Here is an 18,951-nt window from a genome sequence, read left to right as displayed (position 1 = left end):
GTCACTGATGACTAAAGGATGAACACTCAAGAGCTGGGGCTGTTCAGGGAACACAGCAGCCACAGAAAATGGAAGGCAATCCAATGTCCTAGCTAGGATTCCCAAGACTGGTTCCAAGCTGAGCATGTCAGATCAAAGTTCTACAGAGAGTCTAGGAAAGCACCCGGGAAACAGTCTAGAAGTAAAGTGCTACATAAGACTCAAGTTTAATGCCCAGAACTCACATTAAAATCCAGGCATGGTGGTGCATACTTATAATCCCAGTCATGACAAGATAGGTGGAGGAAACAAGCAGACCTCTAGAAGCTTGGTGGCCTGCTAGCCTATCCTACTTGGCAAAGCTAGGTCAATGCACACAAAACACACACAGGGAGAAACAGAGAAGAGGGGAGGGAGAAAGGAAGGCAAAGAAAGAGAGGAAGGGAGAGAGAGAACAGTGGTACATACACATGCAGCCACACAGATCCACATACCCACAGGTCTGGGAAAACAGATGTCTATGTCTCTACTGAATGTGACAAGAGCCAAAAAGGAGAGATCCCTGACTCTCAGCTTAGTTCCCAAGTTCTCTAAAGACCCAGAGGATGGGGTCAAAAAGTCATACCCACAAAGGAACTGACTGGTAGCATCTGCCAAGCAGACAGCAGTGCTTCAGAGATGGTATGAGCGCATGGATGAATGAGCCTTTCATGGCCCCTCCTCTGAAGCCACTTTTGTAGACAGAGGGGCATCAAAGGGCAGATTTACTGCAGGAGCCCGCTCAGCAGCTGCTTCCTTCTTCTTCCTTGTTTAACTTCTCTCAGGAGAGCAGGGCTCTGAACCTGGCTGAACAGGTGTTTAAGGCAGGCAATTTTGTTCCCATTAATTGTCTTAAGTAATAGCAGAGCAGACTGGAAGGTTATCTTGTGTACTTGAGGGGACACTCTGTCCTGCACATACTCAATCACAAGCTGACACTGCCTGACAGCAATGTCAAGTTCTGCTTTTTTCAGGTTTCGGCATCTTCAAATTTTGAATTCTGGTAGTTAGTGAACTGAAAAACCTCAGCACCACAAATATAGCCTACAGCCAGGCATAATGGTGTACCCCTGTGATTCTAGTACTCCTTTATTTGTTTGTTTTTCTTGTTTTTGTTTTTGGAGACAAGGTTTCACATTATGTAACTCTGGCTGTCCTGGAACTCACTCTATAGACCAAGCTGGCCTTGATCTCAGAGATCTGCCTGCTTCTGCCTCCTGCATGCTAGGACTAAGGTTGTGTGTCCATGCCTAGTTTACCACTGCCCAAATTAATCCTACTACTCTTGAGGCTGAAACGGGAGAATTGTTGAGTTCCAGGTCAACCTGAGTTACACAAGGAAATCCTATCTCCAAAAACAAAAAGGAGGACTGGATATCTGGCTCAGTCTATAAAAGCACATATTGCTCATGCAGAGGACCAGAGTTCAGGTCCCTGCCCTACACCAGAAGGCTTACAACTGCCTATAACTCCAACTTTAGAGGATGTGACATCCTCTTCAGATTTCACAGGCATCTGCGTTCATGTGAATACACCAATAGATACATGAACACAAACATATAATTCAAACATACAAACACATCTACAGCAGGCTGGGACTGTGGCTCAGTTGGTACAGTGCTCGTCTAGTTTGTATACACTAGCACACAAAAGGTCCAGGGTCCCATCCCCAGTACTACACTAATCAGACTGTGGTGGCACAGTCCTGTAATTTTAGCAGTTAGTAGAGGCAGGAGAATCAGGAGGAGTCCAAGGTCATTCTCAGCTATATAGTGAGTTTCAGACCAGTCTCGCCTATATGAAATTATCTCTAATCACAGTAACAAAAAGAGAAACTCAGTTCTTCTCTTTTAAGTCCAGCTAAACTGTCACACTAATGACCTCATCCATTGTTTCAGTTCTAAAGAACTTTAAAGAGAGTTTAATTTTACAAACCATGAAAAAAGTCTTTTGAACGGGAAGTTTCAGGACATGTCAAATATGACTGTAACCTCCAAGTCTTCCTCCCTCAGTGACCCACTCTGTGGAAAGGCCCCAACAGTGTTATTTTGTGGTATGCTGTCCTCAGTGGAGATAACCACTGGTCACCAAGACTAGCTGAGGAGGACATCTTCCCCAATGGACAGAACTCTGAATTCCCTCATGCATGCTCAGTCCTGTACCTTCAGTTTCCTCCCACTGAGGAGCCGCCCCCACAGGGAGCAAACATGCGGTGACACATCTCTTTCTCTCTGTCCACGTAGTTCCTGTAGTGGCTGTGGAAAGAAAGACAAGCTTTGTAGGTTTGCAGGAGGTGACATCTGGTGGCTGGAATTCTCTGGTAACAGAGACACTTAAAAGTCTGCATTGGAGGTCAGGTGGTAGTGGTGCATGCCTTTAATCCCAAAGCTACAGAGAAACCCTGTCTCAAAAAATTTTTTTAAGAAAAGTCAACTTTGGACAGCAGCCAATGGGGATGACACTGTGGACAGGCAGAGACAGGCAAGGCTAAGCTCACTAAGGATGGTCCTAGACACGAGGCCCTCATTTGGAAAGACAACAGCTGGGAAGGCAGAAGTCACTGTCAGTGGGCTCAAGCCAAGTCTTGCCAAATTACTTCTTGCACTAAGTGACTTCTGAGTCATTTTGAGATGTTCTTGCTAAGGAAAGGTCAGCTTCCCCCCATAATTCAGTATCTAACCTGAGAGGAGTCTTTTCCATACCAGACAGGAGCTCCTGGGAAACCCAAAGAGAACAGCAGCATAGTGGCTGCATTCAAATAAAAATGATACACACGGAGCTGGAGAGATAGCTCAGAGGTTATGAGCACTGGTTGCTCTTCCAGAGGTCCTGAGTTCAATTCCCAGCAACCACATGGTGGCTCACAACCATCTGTAATGCGATCTGATGCCCTCTTCAGGCCTGCAGGGATACATGCAGGAAGAACACTATATACATAATAAATATATCTTAAGAAGAAAAAAAAAGAAATGATGCATAAACCTTAAAAACTTCAGCAATGGTGATAAAATGTTTAAGGTTAAGGAGAGACCCTCACCAAGGCAGAAAATACATGTTAAAAATGGTGGCTGTCTGCTGGGCAAGGTGGCACATGCCTTTATCTGCAGCACATGGGAGGCCAGTCACACAGACTGGCCTTGAACTCGAAGAGATCCACCTGCCTCTGTCTCCCAAGTGCTGGGATTAAAGGCATGCGCCACCACCACTTGGCCTTAAGTATAGTTTTTTAAAATATTAATTTTTTTTGTGGCAAAGTTTGTAAAGCTCTAGCTGTCCTGGAACTCACTCTGTAGACAGGGTAGTCTTAAACTCAGAGACCCACCTGTCTGGTTCCTGAGTGCTGATTTCAAGACTTTATCGTGGGAGATCTTTTTGTACATTTATTTAGCGTGTACATGTACAAACCATGTATGGAGGTCAGAGGATAACTTGTAGTCAATTCTTTCCTTCTACTATGTAGGTCCTAGGATCAGAATGCCAAGAACTTTTAACTGCTGAGTCTCCTCACCAGTCCTTTGGTTTTTGAGTGACTTATTAATTATATCCTAGAAGGTCGGCATTTGAGATCTTCTTGCCTCAGGATCTCAAGTTCTAGGACTACTAGAGTGGACCACCATACTTGGTTTGTACAACACCCTTTTAAGGTCACATGGGGGACTACAGAAATAGCTCAGTTGGTAAAGTGCTCAGCACCATGTTAAAAAATCAGACCCAGTGAGTAGAGCGTGTCTGTAATTCCAGCATGGGGTGTCAGTGGGGGTGGGGGCAGGGTCAGACAGGAGGATCTTTGAGACTAGCCACCAGTCCAGTCTAACTGCTGGACCCCAGCATAACACTCAAGGTTGCTTTCTGGCCTACACATATAAATATACACAAAGGGGTTGTGAAGACTCACTTCTCTAAGAAGGGCTCATCTGCAGGGTGGTACAACAGGAAGGAGGGAAATGCTCAGAAGTGAAGCTTCTTCCCCGCTAAGGAACAGCCAGTACAGATCAATGAGCATGCAGGTGGGGTGGCTGCCTCTGAGCCAGTTTGGGACAACATTCTTAGCCTGTCCTCTATCCAGATGGTTGGACTAGAACTCTTACAGCTACCTCTCACTGTACCTCTGGTCACACTCCTGCCCCCGGCTCTCACCTGGACAGTTTCTTCAGCTCATTATTGATGTCATGGTTACAGGGCTGCTCCTTCTGAGCTCGCACTAGAAAATCCCGGGCCTGCTCGTACTCAGTTAGAAGGAGGCAAGCCTGTGAGGAAGGAACAGGGCATTAGATTAAGAGATTAGCATTTGTGGTAGTGGCCCAAGTGAGACCGACTGCTCTGTGTAGGAGTGCGTAAGTGCACATGTGGATGGAGACCACAGGTCAACCTGGCTTCCTTCTAGGGAGCAGCACACGTTATTTTCAAGATAAGGTATTCCTCTGGGATCCAGGACTCCCAATTCATCTAGGCTGACTAGCCAGAAATCTCTAGGGACCTACCTGTCTCTGCCTCCCCAGTGAGGGGATCTAGCCCCCTGGGCTCTGGAGAATGAACTCAGGCTCCCAGGCTGGCATACCTGGCAAGTCCTTTATTGACTGAGTTATTACTCCAGCCCCTCTCCCCGCTTCCTTCTCTCGGGCACTTACCCTCAACTCACCTGTCCACACCGGAAGAGAGCCTTGGCGTTCCTTTGGTCAATGAGCAGAGCCTGCTCCCCATAGCGCAGGGCCATGGCAGGTCGGTCTAGCTTCAGATACACAAAGGACAGGTTAAGGAGGACCAGAAGCTCAGCAGGCTCCACTAGGTGCTGCTCCTCACAGATTGCCAAGCGTCGGTGAAGCAGCAGCAAGGCCTGAGGAGAGGAGGGAAGACAAAGGGTAAGGAGGGACCGTCTTATGTCCTTAAAAATCACACAGAACTATGACCTAAAGGAAGAAATTCATCTAGCTGTCAGGAAACAAGGTTATTAAAGTCAGGAGGCTTCTTTTTATATGTGTGGGATAGGATGTGTGCATGTGAATACAGTGCCTGTGGAGGTCAGAAGAGGGTGTTAGATCTTCCTGGAGCTGGAGTTACATGTAATCCTGTGCTTCCTAATGTGGATGCTGGGAACTGAACTCAGGTCCTCTGCAAGAGCAATATATGCTCCTGACCACTGAACCAGCTCTCTAGTCCAGTTTGAAGGTTTCTAACAAAAGGCATGTAAACCTGAGTGAGGCAGACAACATGTGTCCTCTATTCTTTTGCCTCAAAAGTAATAAGGACAGTATATCCAACATGAGCCAAGGACTAGCTAGATTTCTGGCACCCACATCAGGTGGCTCACAACTGTGTGTAAGCCCAGCTCCGTTAGCCACAGCACTTTTACATGCACACATTCCCCACACAGAAACATAAACACAGTTAAAAAACAGACATAGTTTTGAGAATGTATCTCTCTCTATAGCCCTGGCTGTCTTGAAACTCACTCTGTAGACTAGGCTGGCCTCAAACTCACAGAGATCTGCCTGATTCTGCCTTCTGTCTACTGGGTTAAAGGTGTGCGTCACCACACCTGGTTTCTTTTTTATGCATTTTTTTATTTTATGTATGGATAGTTTGCTGTATTTATGTGCATTACATGTGTGCCTGGTACCCAGAGATCAGGAGAAGGCATCATATTCCCTGGAGTTTTATTTATGAGTTACAGATGGTAGTGAGTCACTATATAGATGCCATGACTTGGGTCCTCTGTAAGAGCAGAAGTGCTCTAATTTGCTGAACCATCCTTCAGCACCCCATCCCTGCTTTTTGAGACAGGGTTTTTTTTTTTTTAAGACAGGGTTTCTCTGTGGCTTTGGAGCCTGTCTCTGGAACTAGCTCTTGTAGACCAGGCTGGCCTTGAACTCACAGAGATCTGCCTGTCTCTCTCTGCCTCGCGAGTGCTGGGATTAAAGGCATGTGCCACCACTGCCCAGCTTGAGACCGGGTTTTTTTTTTTTTTTAATATAGCCCTGGTAGTCATGGAAAACTCAACCTGTAGACCAGGCTTGCCTTGACCTCACAGAAATCTGCCTGCTTCTGTCTTCTAAATACTGGGGCTAAGGTATGTACCACCATGCTAGCCCCCCCTTTTTTTAATTTTTGAGATAAAGGTCTCATATAGTCCACGCTGGGTCTCAAACGCACTACGTAGCAAAGGATGACCTTCAATTTCTTGTTTTTAATTACGTGTATGCATGTGTATCTGGGTGTTGTCTGTGGGTATATGCACATGGATGCAGGTGGTAGTGAAGACAGATAACATATCCTTTGGAGCTGCCAAATGGGAATGCTGGGAACAAAATCCAAGCCTTCTGCACTCTTAACTGCTGAGCCATGTCTCCAGACCTAGCTTCAACTTCTCATCCTCCTGTCTCCAACCAGGGATTATACCTGGTTTATGCAATTCTGAAGTTGAAACCCAGGGTTTCATGAATGTCGATTCACTAACTGAGCTGAATCCCCAGCCCAGGAGGTCTGTTTTCTGGAGAAATGGAACAACAAAGAGTACTGACTCTGGAATGGGCAAATGGGAGTGCTGCTAATGGGTGTGTGGACTAGTACTGTTTCCACAGCAGAGAGCCAGGCCTCTGTCCCACTTCTGCTTATCACACAGCTCGCAAGGTAGCTTGAAACCTAAACAGCCACAGAGTGACACCAGTCTCTATGGTAAGAGGGACAGAAAATCCTGTAGATGGCAAACACGATGGAAAAAAATCAGCTACAACTGGTGGTGGTAGTGATGCTGGGATGAGGATTTTTTAAAATAAACTTTTTGGAGCAGTAATAGGGATTTTTTATACTTATATGTATGCATGTTTATGTGCACAAGTGCACACATACCTATGGGCATATGTACATGCAAGTGCATGTGGAGACCGGAAGATGACCTCAGGTACACACCTCAGGAGCCATTCACCTTGTTTTTTCAGACAGTCTCTTACTGGCCTGAACCTTGCCTAGTGGATCAGACTAGTTGGCCAGGGAGTCCCAGGAATTGCTGCCTCTGTCTTGCCCATTCTGGGATTACAAGTAGGCACTACCAAACCTGGCTTTTTTCTTTATTTTTAAGTATGGGTTCTCAGGACAAAGACTGTAATGCTTGCTTTCAGCACTTTACTGAGCTATTTTCCCACCTCCCCAGGAAGGTACTTCTTGAAATACCAAATTAAAATACATAAACACATGGGTAAGAAAAAAGTTCACAGCTTAATGAACTTTCATAATTCAAATATACCCAGGAAAACATCATGATCAACACACAGGCCAGACATGGAGTGCATACCTTTCATCCCAGCACTTGGAAGGCAGAGGCAGGTGTATCTCTGTGAGTTCAAGGACAACCTAGTCTACAAAACAAGTTCTGTCCAGCCAAGAGTGCACAGTGAGACTCTTTCTCAAACAGACATACAAACAAAAAAAGAATCAACATACAGAGCCAAGTTTGTATCTTATACCTATAACTTCAGCACTTGGGAGGCTGAGTTAGGATTACCATAAACTTGAGGTCAGTTTGGGCTAGACAGTGACCTTGTCTTGGAAAACAAAAGGAAAAAAGATCAACATAGAGAACATCACCTCACATCACCCAGTCCCTACTCCCCCTGTCATTTCCTTCTAGCACAAGAATTTTCTCTGTGTATAATGTATATGGTGTATGTACATGCGTGGGTACGTTGGTGTGGCCATTAGGAGGCCACAGGACAATGTCAAGTGTCCTGCTATATCACTCTACCTCAACAGTTCTCAACCTGTGGTTGAGACCCCTTTGGGGGTGGGGGTCGAAGGACCCTTTGACAGCAGTCGCCAAAGACCATTGGAAAGCACAGATATTTACATTATGATTCATAACAGTAGAAAATTGCAGTTATGAAGTTGCAACAAAAATAATTTTATGATTGGAGGGGTCACCACAACATAAAGAACTGTATTAAGGGTCATAGCTTTAGGCATATGGAGAACCACTACTCTACCTTATTCCTTTAGACAAGATCTCTCACTGAACTTGGAGCTAGGTTTCAAGTCTCAGTAATCTTCTTGTCTCTGCCTCCCTCAATACTGGGATTGCAGTACACATGTGGCCATACTTGGCTTTAAAAATATCCTTTATGTGTAAGTATGCAAACCCATGTAAACTTACATATATCATGTGGGTGAAGAAACCCACAGAGGTCAGAAGGGGGTATGGGATTCCCTGAACTAGAGTTACAAGCAGCTGTGAGCCATATGGATGCTGGGAACCAAACTCTGGTCTTCTGTAAGAGCAGTAAATACTCTTCTCTGTTACACCATCCATGCCGAGTATTTTATATAGCTACTGGGATTTCAACACAGATCTTCATGCTTATAAAGCAAACACTCTTACTCATTGAACTATCTCCCAAGTCCCTTTTTTAGTTTGTTGAGACAGGGTTTAGCTAATAAACCAGGCTGGCCTGGAATTTATAATCCTCTTGCCTTAGCTTCCTGGGTGCTGGGATTATAGGAATGAACAACCAGGCCCATCTTAATGTGATCTTTCTTTTTTCTTTTTTTTAACTGAGACAAGAGTTTCTCTGTGTAGCCCTGGCTGTCCTGGAAATCACTCTGTAGACCAGGCTGGTCTCTGATGGAGGAGTTAATTTCATTGGTTAATAAAGAAACTGCCTTGGCCCATTTGATAGGTCAGCCCTTAGGTGGGTGGAGTAGACAGAACAGAATGCTGGGTAGAAGGAAGTGAAGTAAGACGCCTCAGACAGACGCAATGAAGCTCCAGCCCAAGATGGACATACACTAGAATCTTTCCCGGTAAGACACCACCTTGTGGTGCTATACAAATTATTAGAAATGGGTTAGTCAAGATATGAGAGTTAGCCAAGAAGAGGCTAGATATAATGGGCCAGGCAGTGTTTAAATGAATACAGTTTGTGTGTTGTTATTTCAGGGCATAAGCTAGCAGGCAGCCGGGAGCTGGGTGACAGGAACGCCAGCCCGCTGCTCATACTACAGGCCTCATACTCAGGGATCCGCCTGCCTCTGCCTCCTGAGTGCTGGGATTAAAGGCGTGCACCAACACTGCCTGGCTTACTATGATTTTATTAGCAGATGCCCATGAAGAATAGCAAAGAGATGAAGATTAGCTCTTAAGTTTCCTGGAGCTGGAGAGATGGCTCAGAGGTTAGGAATATTGGCTGCTCTTCCAGAAGATTTAGGTTAGATTCCCAGCACCACATGGTGGCTCAAACTGTCTGCAACTCCAGTTCCTAAAATCAATTCTTAGGGATCAGATGTCCTCTTCTGGCCCTGTAGTCAGCAGGCACGCATGTAGTGGACAGACAGACATGCAGATTGCACACCCATCCACGTAAAATTTTTAAAGATGAAAGTTTTCCGGACCATACACTTCCAGAGGATTCTTACCCGCTTGTATCTCACTTTGGCATCACAGAAGCGGTTCTGGCGGAAAAGATAGTTGCCAAACTCCCTCTCAGTTGCTGCTACCTTGAGAACCTTCTGAAGTGGAAACTGTTCTTGCTGCTCCTGAAGACCAAAGACAAGAGCAGTGACATGGAGCAAGAAGCCCCAGTGGCACAACGGCAGTCGTGCTACATTCATCAAAATTTCCCTCTAGGACCATAAACTCTGTTTAGTCCCCTATGTGTGCAGAGGCCACACATGTGGATGCTGGAACAGGCCCACCTACAGAGCAGTGCGGGTGTCAGTGGCTGCTGTGATCCTCCTCAGATTCCCCCAGAAGCAGAAGCATCCATAGAACCTGAGGGAGTCTGCCAAGCTCAGAAAACTTTGGCACTTCCTGGTTGGTTCAGGTCCCTGTGGTTCTATATGCTCATGCTGCTATCCTGGATTCCTATCAGAACCTCCTGCAAAATCCTATCCAGAGTCCCAAATTAGAACCCAGGTTAAGTACAGGACCATTTACTCTGTGGAAAGATGTGGGCAAGGTGAGACACACAAACTGAGGTACTGACAGCTTTAATGTAGTGTAGAAGACCCAATCAAATGGAGAAGCAAAATCTGGAATGAATGCACAGATACCACCACACATGCAGTCGGTAGATGACAACATCATAGAGACACGCATGTGATTGTTGATGGGATTATACACTGTGCTTCTATGGGCTGGGAGTGAAGGACTGCATAGGAACCAAGACTTGGGTTGTAAGGATTGTGACTCTATACCCAGTATCCTGAGATTGTCTTAGTTTGCACCTCATGTCGTAATTATCTAGTAAAAGCCTCTTTCAGTTCTCAAGGGAGGCACCAATTCTCTAGCTTGTTTTTATGGTCCTGGCGATGAAACCTAGGGTTTGTTAATGTTGTCACTCTAGGCAAGAACTCTATCACTGAATTATATCTCCAAGCCTCAATCACCTTCATTAAAGCTACCAGGGCCTAACTTCCTGAAAAGCAGTTACCACCTTATAGTGAGAACTAAGCAAAGGGCCACTAAAATAGCAAACAGCTAATACAGAACCAATCTATACCTTACAGTCTTTGTTTTACCTTGGACAGACTTGAGAAGATACCACTGTGTGGGAGGCATGGATGGAACCTGGGACAGGCAATCTGACAGAAATATCCAAATACAATCCGATCCCTCCCCCTTTAGAAAGTACTGGAAAATCTGAGGTATTGAACTTACAGCTGAGAGTGCACAAAACTTGTCTGACTCAGCAGAATCAAGGAAGTCAATCAGCTCAATCTCAAACAGGACAGTGGCATTTGGAGGGATGAGGGGCGGGCACCCCAGGGTGCCATAAGCATAGGTTGGCTTGAACAGGAACCTGGCCAGCTCCCCTCTGCGCATGCTTAGAAGGCCCAGCTCCATGCCCCAGAGTGTAATATCTGGAAGAAAGGACAGAGAACTCAAATGATGCTCACCCCGCATCCCATTCAAAGTCACCAGTTTCTCCCTACTCCAAGTGTATGTGCCAATCCAAGTCTTTTGCACAGGTACCCCAACTCAATGCCTGGTCTTGTTTCTGCTGTCCTGCTTTCTCCAAATGCCATCTTTCACAGGTTCCATCTCTATCACATACTCTGTTCTTTCTTCGAAGCTCTCTTCCCTCAATGTCTGTGGTCTACTTTAACTGAAATTCTTCAAGATTTTTTCCTTTATGTTTATGTATGTTTTGCCTATATGTACCACATTCATGTAATGCCCTCAGAGACCAGAAGAGGGCATCAGATCTCCAAGAACTGGAGTTACAGATGGTTGTAAGCCATCATGTGGGTGCTGTAAATTGAACCTAGTCGGCTGGAAAAGCAGTCAGTATTCTTAACTTTAGAGGCATCTATCTCTCCACTCCCCTAGTTGAGATCTTATTCAAACCTCAGGACTCTCGTCTCAAGCCTTCTTTTCTGTGTAGTGCATGTGGCCCTGCCAGAAGGAAAGTAATTATAATTTCATTAAGCAGACCAAGAACATTCCCCAAAGCTCCATATTTCATTCAATTCTATGAAGTTAGTTTCTGGATTAAAGGCCAACCTCCCCCACCCTGGTAACATGCACAAGGACAGGGTTCTCATCATCTGGGTATGGCCTGAGATCTGTGTGTGTTGTTGTGTATTACACGTGCGTGCATGTGGATGCTAGAGGACAATCCTAGGTCACACTCCTCAGGTGGCATCCACCTTGCCAGGATCTCTCACTGTCCTGGAGTCTGGTACATAGGCTAGGCTGATTGGCCAGAGAGCCCCAAGGATCCATCTGTTTCTGCCTGCCTCTCTACACTGAGATTATAAGCATACACTATCACATTTGGTCTTTTTTTTTTTTTTTTCGAGACAGGGTTTCTCTGTAGCTTTGGTGCCTGTCCCGGAACTAGCTCTTGTAGACCAGGCTGGCCTCGAACTCCCAGAGATCCGCCTGCCTCTGCCTCCCGAGTGCCGGGATTAAAGGCATGCACCACCACCGCCCGGCTTGTTTTGTTTTTTTAAATGTGGGTTCTGTGGGATGGAAAACAGGTCCTCATGCTTGTACGGCAAGCACTTCACTGACTGAGCCATCCTCCCAGATCCTACAATTTCACCACACATGCTGGGGAGTTAAGTATTCACTACATTTATTTGATAAATGCACAAGGAAAAGTGCCCAGTGGATCCAGGTGCATGTTTATCATTTTCTCACTCAGCGCTGGGGCAAGAGGCTTTTGAATTCAAGGTCAGTGTGGGCTGTACAGTGAGATTCTGTCTTAAAAGATGCCCTGTAGCTGGAGAGATGCCTAAGCAGTTAGAGCACTTACTTATTGGGTTTGGTTCCAAGTAACTATATGGTGGCTCAAAACCACCTAACTCCAGTTCCAGTTCTAGTAGACTTGGCACCCTCTTCTGGCCTCTGCAGGCACTGGATACATACACACATGTGGACAACATATGCATAAAATTTAAAAAATCAAGACTAGAAAAAAATTCCCAATGGGTAACTTAGATGCCAAGATAGATAACTTTGCCATCTAGGCTATCACTCAGAAATAAAGTCCCAAGAAGAAGTGACATATAACCTGGGTGCCTCCCTGAAAACTAACATCAGCTACCAACTGTAAGAACCTGTTCTTGCCGGGCGGTGGTGGCGCACGCCTTTAATCCCAGCACTCGGGAGGCAGAGGCAGGCGGATCTCTGTGAGTTCGAGACCAGCCTGGTCTACAAGAGCTAGTTCCAGGACAGGCTCCAAAATCACAGAGAAACTCTGTCTCGAAAAACCAAAAAAAAAAAAAAAAAAAGAACCTGTTCTTAAAGGAGTCAAGACCTGAGCTGAGCTAGTAGGAGCTCACTGACTCTGGACTGACAACTGGGGAACCTGCGTAGGACTGAACTAGGTTCTCTGAATGCAGGTGACAATGGTGTGGCTTGGGCAGTATGAAGAGCCACTGGCAGTGGGACCAGGATCTAACCATAATGCATGAACTAACTGTGGAGCCCATTCTCTATAGAGAGATACCTAACTCAGCCTAGGCATAGCGGATGAGGGGAGGGCCTTGATCCTGCCTCAGTGAGGTGATGGGACAAACTTAGTTGACTTCTCAGGGGAGACCTTACCCTCTGAGGAGCAGGTGGGGGAAGATGGGAGGAGCAGAGTGGGAACAGAGGGGAACTGGATTGGTATGTAAAAAAATTAAAAAAACCCTGAATATTGTGACAATCCTAAAACACGTCATGTCTTTGTTTGCCTAGAGGCCCCAGATGACCTTACCTTCCCCAAGTTTCATCAGTCGAGGTGCTTTCCTGAAGTAGTTAGAATCGAAAGGCTTGTCCATGTGCTCCAGGTACCCAGAATATTTCACTAGGGCAGAGGGAGAAAAGCACAAGTGCAAGGAAAACATTACAAAGACATCCCCAGAACCATCACGTCAATACCACAGGGAAACACAGCAATTAGCAGGGTTATGTCTATAACCCCAGCACTTGGGAAGCAGAGATAGGAGCCCCCGACACAGGAGTCCTTGTCTAGGATAAAAGAAGAATTAAATGAGTTTCAACTGCCCGGCGCCCAGATCCACAGGAAAGCTCTTGTGGTATTCTGAATCTCTCTCAGTCCTGAGGTTCAAGGGCTCTCCTGATGAATCTCAGCTCACTGTTCACAGTGGCATAAAGGGGAGATCAGGAACATGCTTTACTTCTTTTTTTTTTTTTTTGATTTTCGAGACAGGGTCTCTCCGTAGCTTTTTGGTTCCTGTCCTGGAACTAGCTCTTGTAGACTAGGCTGGCCTCGAACTCGCAGAGATCCGCCTGCCTCTGCCTCCCGAGTGCTGGGATTAAAGGCCTGCACCACCACCGCCTGGCCTCATGCTTTACTTCTTAAAACCCTGAGGCAGGCAAGGGTAGCAGCCATTTGTCATCCCAGATCTGCAGAAGCTAAGGCAGGCAGAGTGCCAGTTTAAGGCTGGCCTGGAATATAGATCCTATATTTGAAAAAAAAAAAAAAGACTGGGCTTGGTGGCACATGCCTTTAACCCCAGTGATGAGGCAGAGACAGGTGGATTTCTGAGTTTAAACTTAGCCTGGTCTATATATGTCCTGGTCTACATATGGAGCTACAGGCCAGCCAGGGCTACAGAGTGAGACCCTGTCTCAAAAACAAACTAACCAAGGCCAGCTGGCCTAGGTCTGAAAAAGCATGGGATAAATCCGGACTAGCTGAACATAGCAGACAATGAGGAATACTGAGAATTCAAGAACAATTGCAGTGGGTTTTTGACCCTACTGCACGTACTGGCTTTGTGGGAGCCTAGGCAGTTTGAATGCACACCTTACGAGACCTGGATAGAGGTGGGCAGTCCTTGGGCTTCCCACAGGTCAGGGAACCCTGATTGCTCTTCGAGCAGATGAGGGAGGGGGACTTGATCGGGGGAGGGAGAGGGAAATGGGAAGCGGTTGTGGGGACGAGGCAGAAATCCTTAATAAATAAATAAATTAAAAAAAAACTAACAAAAAACAAAACAAAGGCCGGGTGATAGTGGCACAGGCCTAATAATCCAAGCACTCGGGAGGTAGAGGCAGGTGGATCTCTGTGAGTTCAAAGCCAGTCTGGTCTACAGAGTGAGTTCTAGTACAGGTTCCAAAGCTACTTAGAGAAACCCTGTCTCCACAAACCAAAAACAAACAAACAAACAATAAAACAAAGGCTGGGGGTGTAGCTCAGTTGGTAGAATGTTTGACTAGCATGTATGAGGCCCAGAGTTCCATCCCCAGCACCATATAGACCAGGCATGGTGGCATAAATGAACAATCTCAACAGTTGGGGAGTAGAGGCAGGAGGATCAGAAGTTCTAGTCATCTTTGGCTACATAGGATTTTGAGACTGTTTCTCAAAGAGCAAACCTTCTCCATTCAAGAGAAGCACATCCAAGCCGGGCGATGGTGGCGCACGCCTTTAATCCCAGCACTCGGGAGGCAGAGGTAGGCGGATCTCTGTGAGTTCGAGACCAGCCTGGTCTAGAGAGCTAGTTCCAGGACAGGCTCCAAAGCCACATAGAAACCCTGTCTCGAAAAAACAAAAACAAACAAAAAAAAAAAAAAAAAAAAAAGAGAAGCACATCCAGTCCTTTAAAATGCCGTAGTTTGGAAAGATGCGACCAATTACCTGAAGACACCTAGGTTCTAGGTTCAGTCCCCAGCACCTTGAAACAAGGTGTCATGAAGTCCATTTGGAACCAACACAACTCACACACCAAGTCAATGCAGAAAACAGAAATGTATTGTAATCAAGCCACTGCTGAGCAGTCAGGGCCATAGAACAGACTGCAGCTGACCCGCGGCCCCCAGCCAGAATGTTAGAGCTTTTAAGCCTGAAGAGCACAAACATCTGTGCCAAATTACAGCTGCGTTTGTCCACCAATCAGGATCCAGGGATAGGGGTCTGTCCTAGGAACATCTGTTCTGTGGCACACTGACCGTATTCTCATTGGCGGGTTTACTCCCTGCCCACCACTCATGTCTCACCTTGCCAACCAGGACGTCAGTTACCCAGCCAGGTCTGGAGAGATCTTGGCAACTTAAATTTTATTTAACCCTTACTCAAAACGGAAGTTCGATCCACAGTGGCTTCAGTTTGGTTCCTTGTTACAAGTGAATGCTCTAAACCAACCAGGAAGACAGGTGTACACGGTTGTGATGCCAACACCTGGGATGTAGGGGAAGGATCGGAACTTCAGGGTCATCCTCTGCTACACAGGAGGTTGGAATTCGGTCTGCGCTATTTTTGTGCCCATGTTTCAGGAACAAAACAAAACAACATAGGTAAACAGCAGGGCTGGGGATGGGAACTCAGCTGGCGGTGGTTTGCCTAGCATGCGCAAGGCCCTGGGCTCTGTCTCTGGCACCACATAAAATGAAGTCCTGCCCACCCCTAATTTCAACACAGAGACAAGTGTCAGCAATGCCGGGCGGTGGTGGCGCACGCCATTAATCCCAGCACTCGGGAGGCAGAGGCAGGCGGATCTCTGTGAGTTCGAGGCCAGCCTGGTGACAGACTGAGTTCCAGGACAGGCTCCCCCCCAAGATAAATGAATGAATGAATGAATGAATGAATGAAAGGTGTGAGGCGTTCAAGGTCATCCTCAGCCTACACAAGACCGTTAGGAGGCCAGTCGGGGTTGCATAAACCGTAGTTTCCCAGGGACGAAACGCGGCCTAGTGGCCTCCAAGTACCCAGCACGGAAGCATCGGGCGTCACGGGATCGCCGGCGCCCTCGCGGATGATGTCCTTCAGCACACCCCGGTCCCCAGAAATGTCCAGCATCCGCTGGCTCAGCCGCTCGTAGGGAGACTGGAAGAGAGAAAGCCACAGGCCTCAGGCGCGGCAGCCACGGGCTCGCCTCCCCGGCTAGCGTTGTCCCGCTCCCGCCCTCACCTGGCCAGGGACTTCGCCTCCTTCCGGGGCTCCCGGGCCGCGGGTGCTGCCACCCATGGCCGCGCTCCGACTGCTCCCCAGCTCGTGCCCCCAGGTCCCCGACTCCCGCTCCGTACCCGGCAGTCGTCGCGCGACGGCGGGATTCCGTTCCTGAGGCGCGAGAAGACGCTCATCTTGCCGCTCAACAGTCACCAGACACCTCGCCGGAAACAAGCCCGGAAGTGAGGCGCGGGCGCGTGCCGTGCACGAGAAACACACGTGATTGACGCCGCGGGCATGCGCCGAGGCGTCTCCCAGCATGCACCACACACGGAGCAGCGGGAGCAAAGCCTGATTGGGGCTCGAAGGCTAGGCTCAGAGCCTTTCTTTAGGTTTCTGTCTTGTCACAGGTGGAACAGATCGCCACATTAGTGACTTACAGCGACACCGGCCTTTTAGCCTCAGGGGCGAATAGTTAGCTGTTAATAACTTATTTTTGTGTGATACTGAGGATTGCATGTGGTCAGTAATAACAAGTGTCCCAATGCTGGACAGCATCCACGTAGATGCCCGTCTCTGAACAAAGCGTCCAGCCCTTCACTGAGGAGTCTAGGCAGGCTCTCTGCTGCTGAGCTATGTCCTCGACCCAAAACTTCACCTTTTCTTTAAAAACTTATTTATTCATTTGGTTTTTCAAGACAGGGTTTCTCTGTGTAGCCCTGGCTGTCCTGGAACTCACTGTATACCAGGCTGGCCTTGTCCGGCTGCCTCCGCCTCCGGAGTGCTAGGATTCAAGGTGTGTGCGCCACCACAATTGGCTCCAAGACTTCAGACTTTGAAAGTTCGTAATTTAGTGACATTTATGGAAAGGATCCTTATGTCAAAGAGTACAACGCCTCAAATTCCCAAACAGTGGACTGAGTTAGGGGTGTAATTTGGTGATAGAGAGCTTTTGCAGCATGCTCGCGACCCTGGTTCTAGCTCCCAACAAGACAAGAAACAAATGAGGCCAGGCAAGATGGCCAAGTGGGCAGGATGCTTGCCACCAACCCTGACAACCAAGACCTGCAGGCGGAAGGAGAGAACAGACTATTGCGGGTTGTCTTTTGCCCTCCCCATGTATAAGGGGGCCCGTGCCTGCAAGCACACACAGCAGATGTTAAATAAATAAAGGCAGCTAGCGTACCATTCCCACGCTCACCCGGCCCAGGATTTCATCCCCTTCCAGAACAGTCACCGTCTTGATTGGGAGCCTGGACTGGCAGGGGACAAGGGACTGACACTGGAAATGCTCTACAATTTGATCTGTTTTGTTTTGCTTTTGAGACAGTCTCATGAAGCCCAGGATGGCTTTGAACTTTTGTACCTGAGGATGAATTTGAACCTCTGGCCTACTGTCAGCACTTCCCAAGTTCCAGGATTACAGGTGTTCACTACCTGTTCAGTTTACACACTTGAGAGTGAACATACACAGGTAAGATATACATCACTACATCACACTGTGAGGTTAAATCTGTTTATGTCGGGGGCTGGGGAGATGGCTTGTAGCGAGCTGTGTGGAATCACACCTGATGGAGATGTATAATCAACTCCTGAGATGGCTAAAGTCTGACTTATGCCTGATCACGCAATGATCATCAGCTGCTTGCATATGCGTGGGCCTATGGGCAGTGCCCACCTAGCAATCCGGGATTGGCAGCCCATGCCTACTTAAGGGCTGGGAGAGGTTTGCCCAGGGAGAGAGGGGAAGAGAGAGAGAAAGTGAATAAAGTCCTGGAATAAACTGCAGTGAGAAGAGCTCTGGTGTGTCGCGCGTCATCCTTGCGGGTCGAGGGTGGCCGTGACAATGGCTCAGAGGTTAAGAGCACTGGCTGCTCTTCCAAGGACCTGAGTTCCGTTCCCAGCAACCACATGGTGGCTCACCACCATCTACAATGAGATATGGTGCCCTCTCCTGGCCTGCAGAACACTGTATTAATAAACAAAACTTTATTACACCTCAAATGAAAATAAAATCAGAATAAGCAGTGTGTTTTTTCATTGTTTTGCATACACACACACACACACCTCATCCTAACTACAAAACGAGAAAATCTAATAAATAAAATACCTTTAAAATTCTGTGTGTGGGGGGGGGGAGGGGGTAATTCAGAAGCATGCCTGTCATAGCACATACCTGCTCTGATTTGGAGTTCTTAAGTACAGAAGGCATGCTTGCTTGCCCCTCCCCCATCCTGGGCAAGGCCACTATCTGCCTGTCTAGGTTATCAGCAAGGACCCAGCAGAGGCTGCCGCCTCAGTCTCGTGGTGTGACCCACTTTCCACCTGATTCTGGATGACCTTGGGGACACAGGTGTTGCTGGGAAAGGGGAGGGGAGAGGAGAAGGGGCAGACACCAGGCAGTGGAAGCTGTGTCCAGCTGGGCACCCCGGGTCTGTGTGTCAGCTGTCCCATTCTGGGAGGAAGAAAAGGCTTGCGTGAGCAGACCGAGCTGCTGGTTTGAGACCCCCGGGGGAGGCCTAGTGGACCACAAGAGATCAGGTAATGCAATAGTGGTATTGGGGACAAGGTTGCTATCGTGGTCAGTGGAGACTTCATT

The 18,951-nt window shown here is 47.3% G+C and overlaps 1 protein-coding gene across 3 annotated transcripts; it reads right to left on the bottom strand.

Moving 5' to 3' along the window:
- Positions 1-2,182: 2,182 nt before the first annotated feature.
- On the bottom strand, positions 2,183-16,546 carry Fkbp6 (FKBP prolyl isomerase family member 6 (inactive)). 3 transcript variants are annotated; one of them, XM_041649165.1, is made up of 8 exons: positions 16,490-16,546; positions 16,172-16,289; positions 13,215-13,304; positions 10,664-10,866; positions 9,421-9,540; positions 4,658-4,852; positions 4,156-4,265; positions 2,183-2,273 (listed from the first exon to the last, which is right to left on the bottom strand). In XM_041649165.1, the coding sequence occupies exons 1-8, from the start codon at positions 16,544-16,546 to the stop codon at positions 2,183-2,185; spliced, it is 984 nt and encodes a 327-aa protein (XP_041505099.1). The 3 variants fall into 3 exon arrangements, with proteins under 3 accessions (XP_041505099.1, XP_041505100.1, XP_041505101.1); XM_041649166.1 differs by lacking the exon at positions 16,490-16,546 and adding an exon at positions 16,374-16,430; XM_041649167.1 differs by lacking the exon at positions 9,421-9,540.
- Positions 16,547-18,951: the final 2,405 nt, after the last annotated feature.

Source organism: Microtus oregoni, unplaced genomic scaffold (assembly GCF_018167655.1).
Source record: "Microtus oregoni isolate MIOR12 unplaced genomic scaffold, Mior012 000003F_ref0000135, whole genome shotgun sequence".
Lineage (NCBI taxonomy): Eukaryota > Metazoa > Chordata > Mammalia > Rodentia > Cricetidae > Microtus > Microtus oregoni.
The sequence above is the reverse complement of the archived record's forward strand: the minus strand, read 5'-3'. Positions and strand labels throughout refer to the sequence as shown.

Coding starts and splice junctions, on each gene's coding strand:
- Fkbp6 (XM_041649165.1), bottom strand. CDS start 16,546: ATGAGCGTCTTCTCGCGCCTCAGGAACGGAATCCCGCCGTCGCGCGAC. Junction 16,290..16,489: donor CGTCGCGCGACGACTGCCGG/GTACGGAGCGGG, acceptor TCTCTCTTCCAG/TCTCCCTACGAGCGGCTGAG. Junction 4,853..9,420: donor CCAAAGTGAGATACAAGCGG/GTAAGAATCCTC, acceptor TCCTCTCCTCAG/GCCTTGCTGCTGCTTCACCG.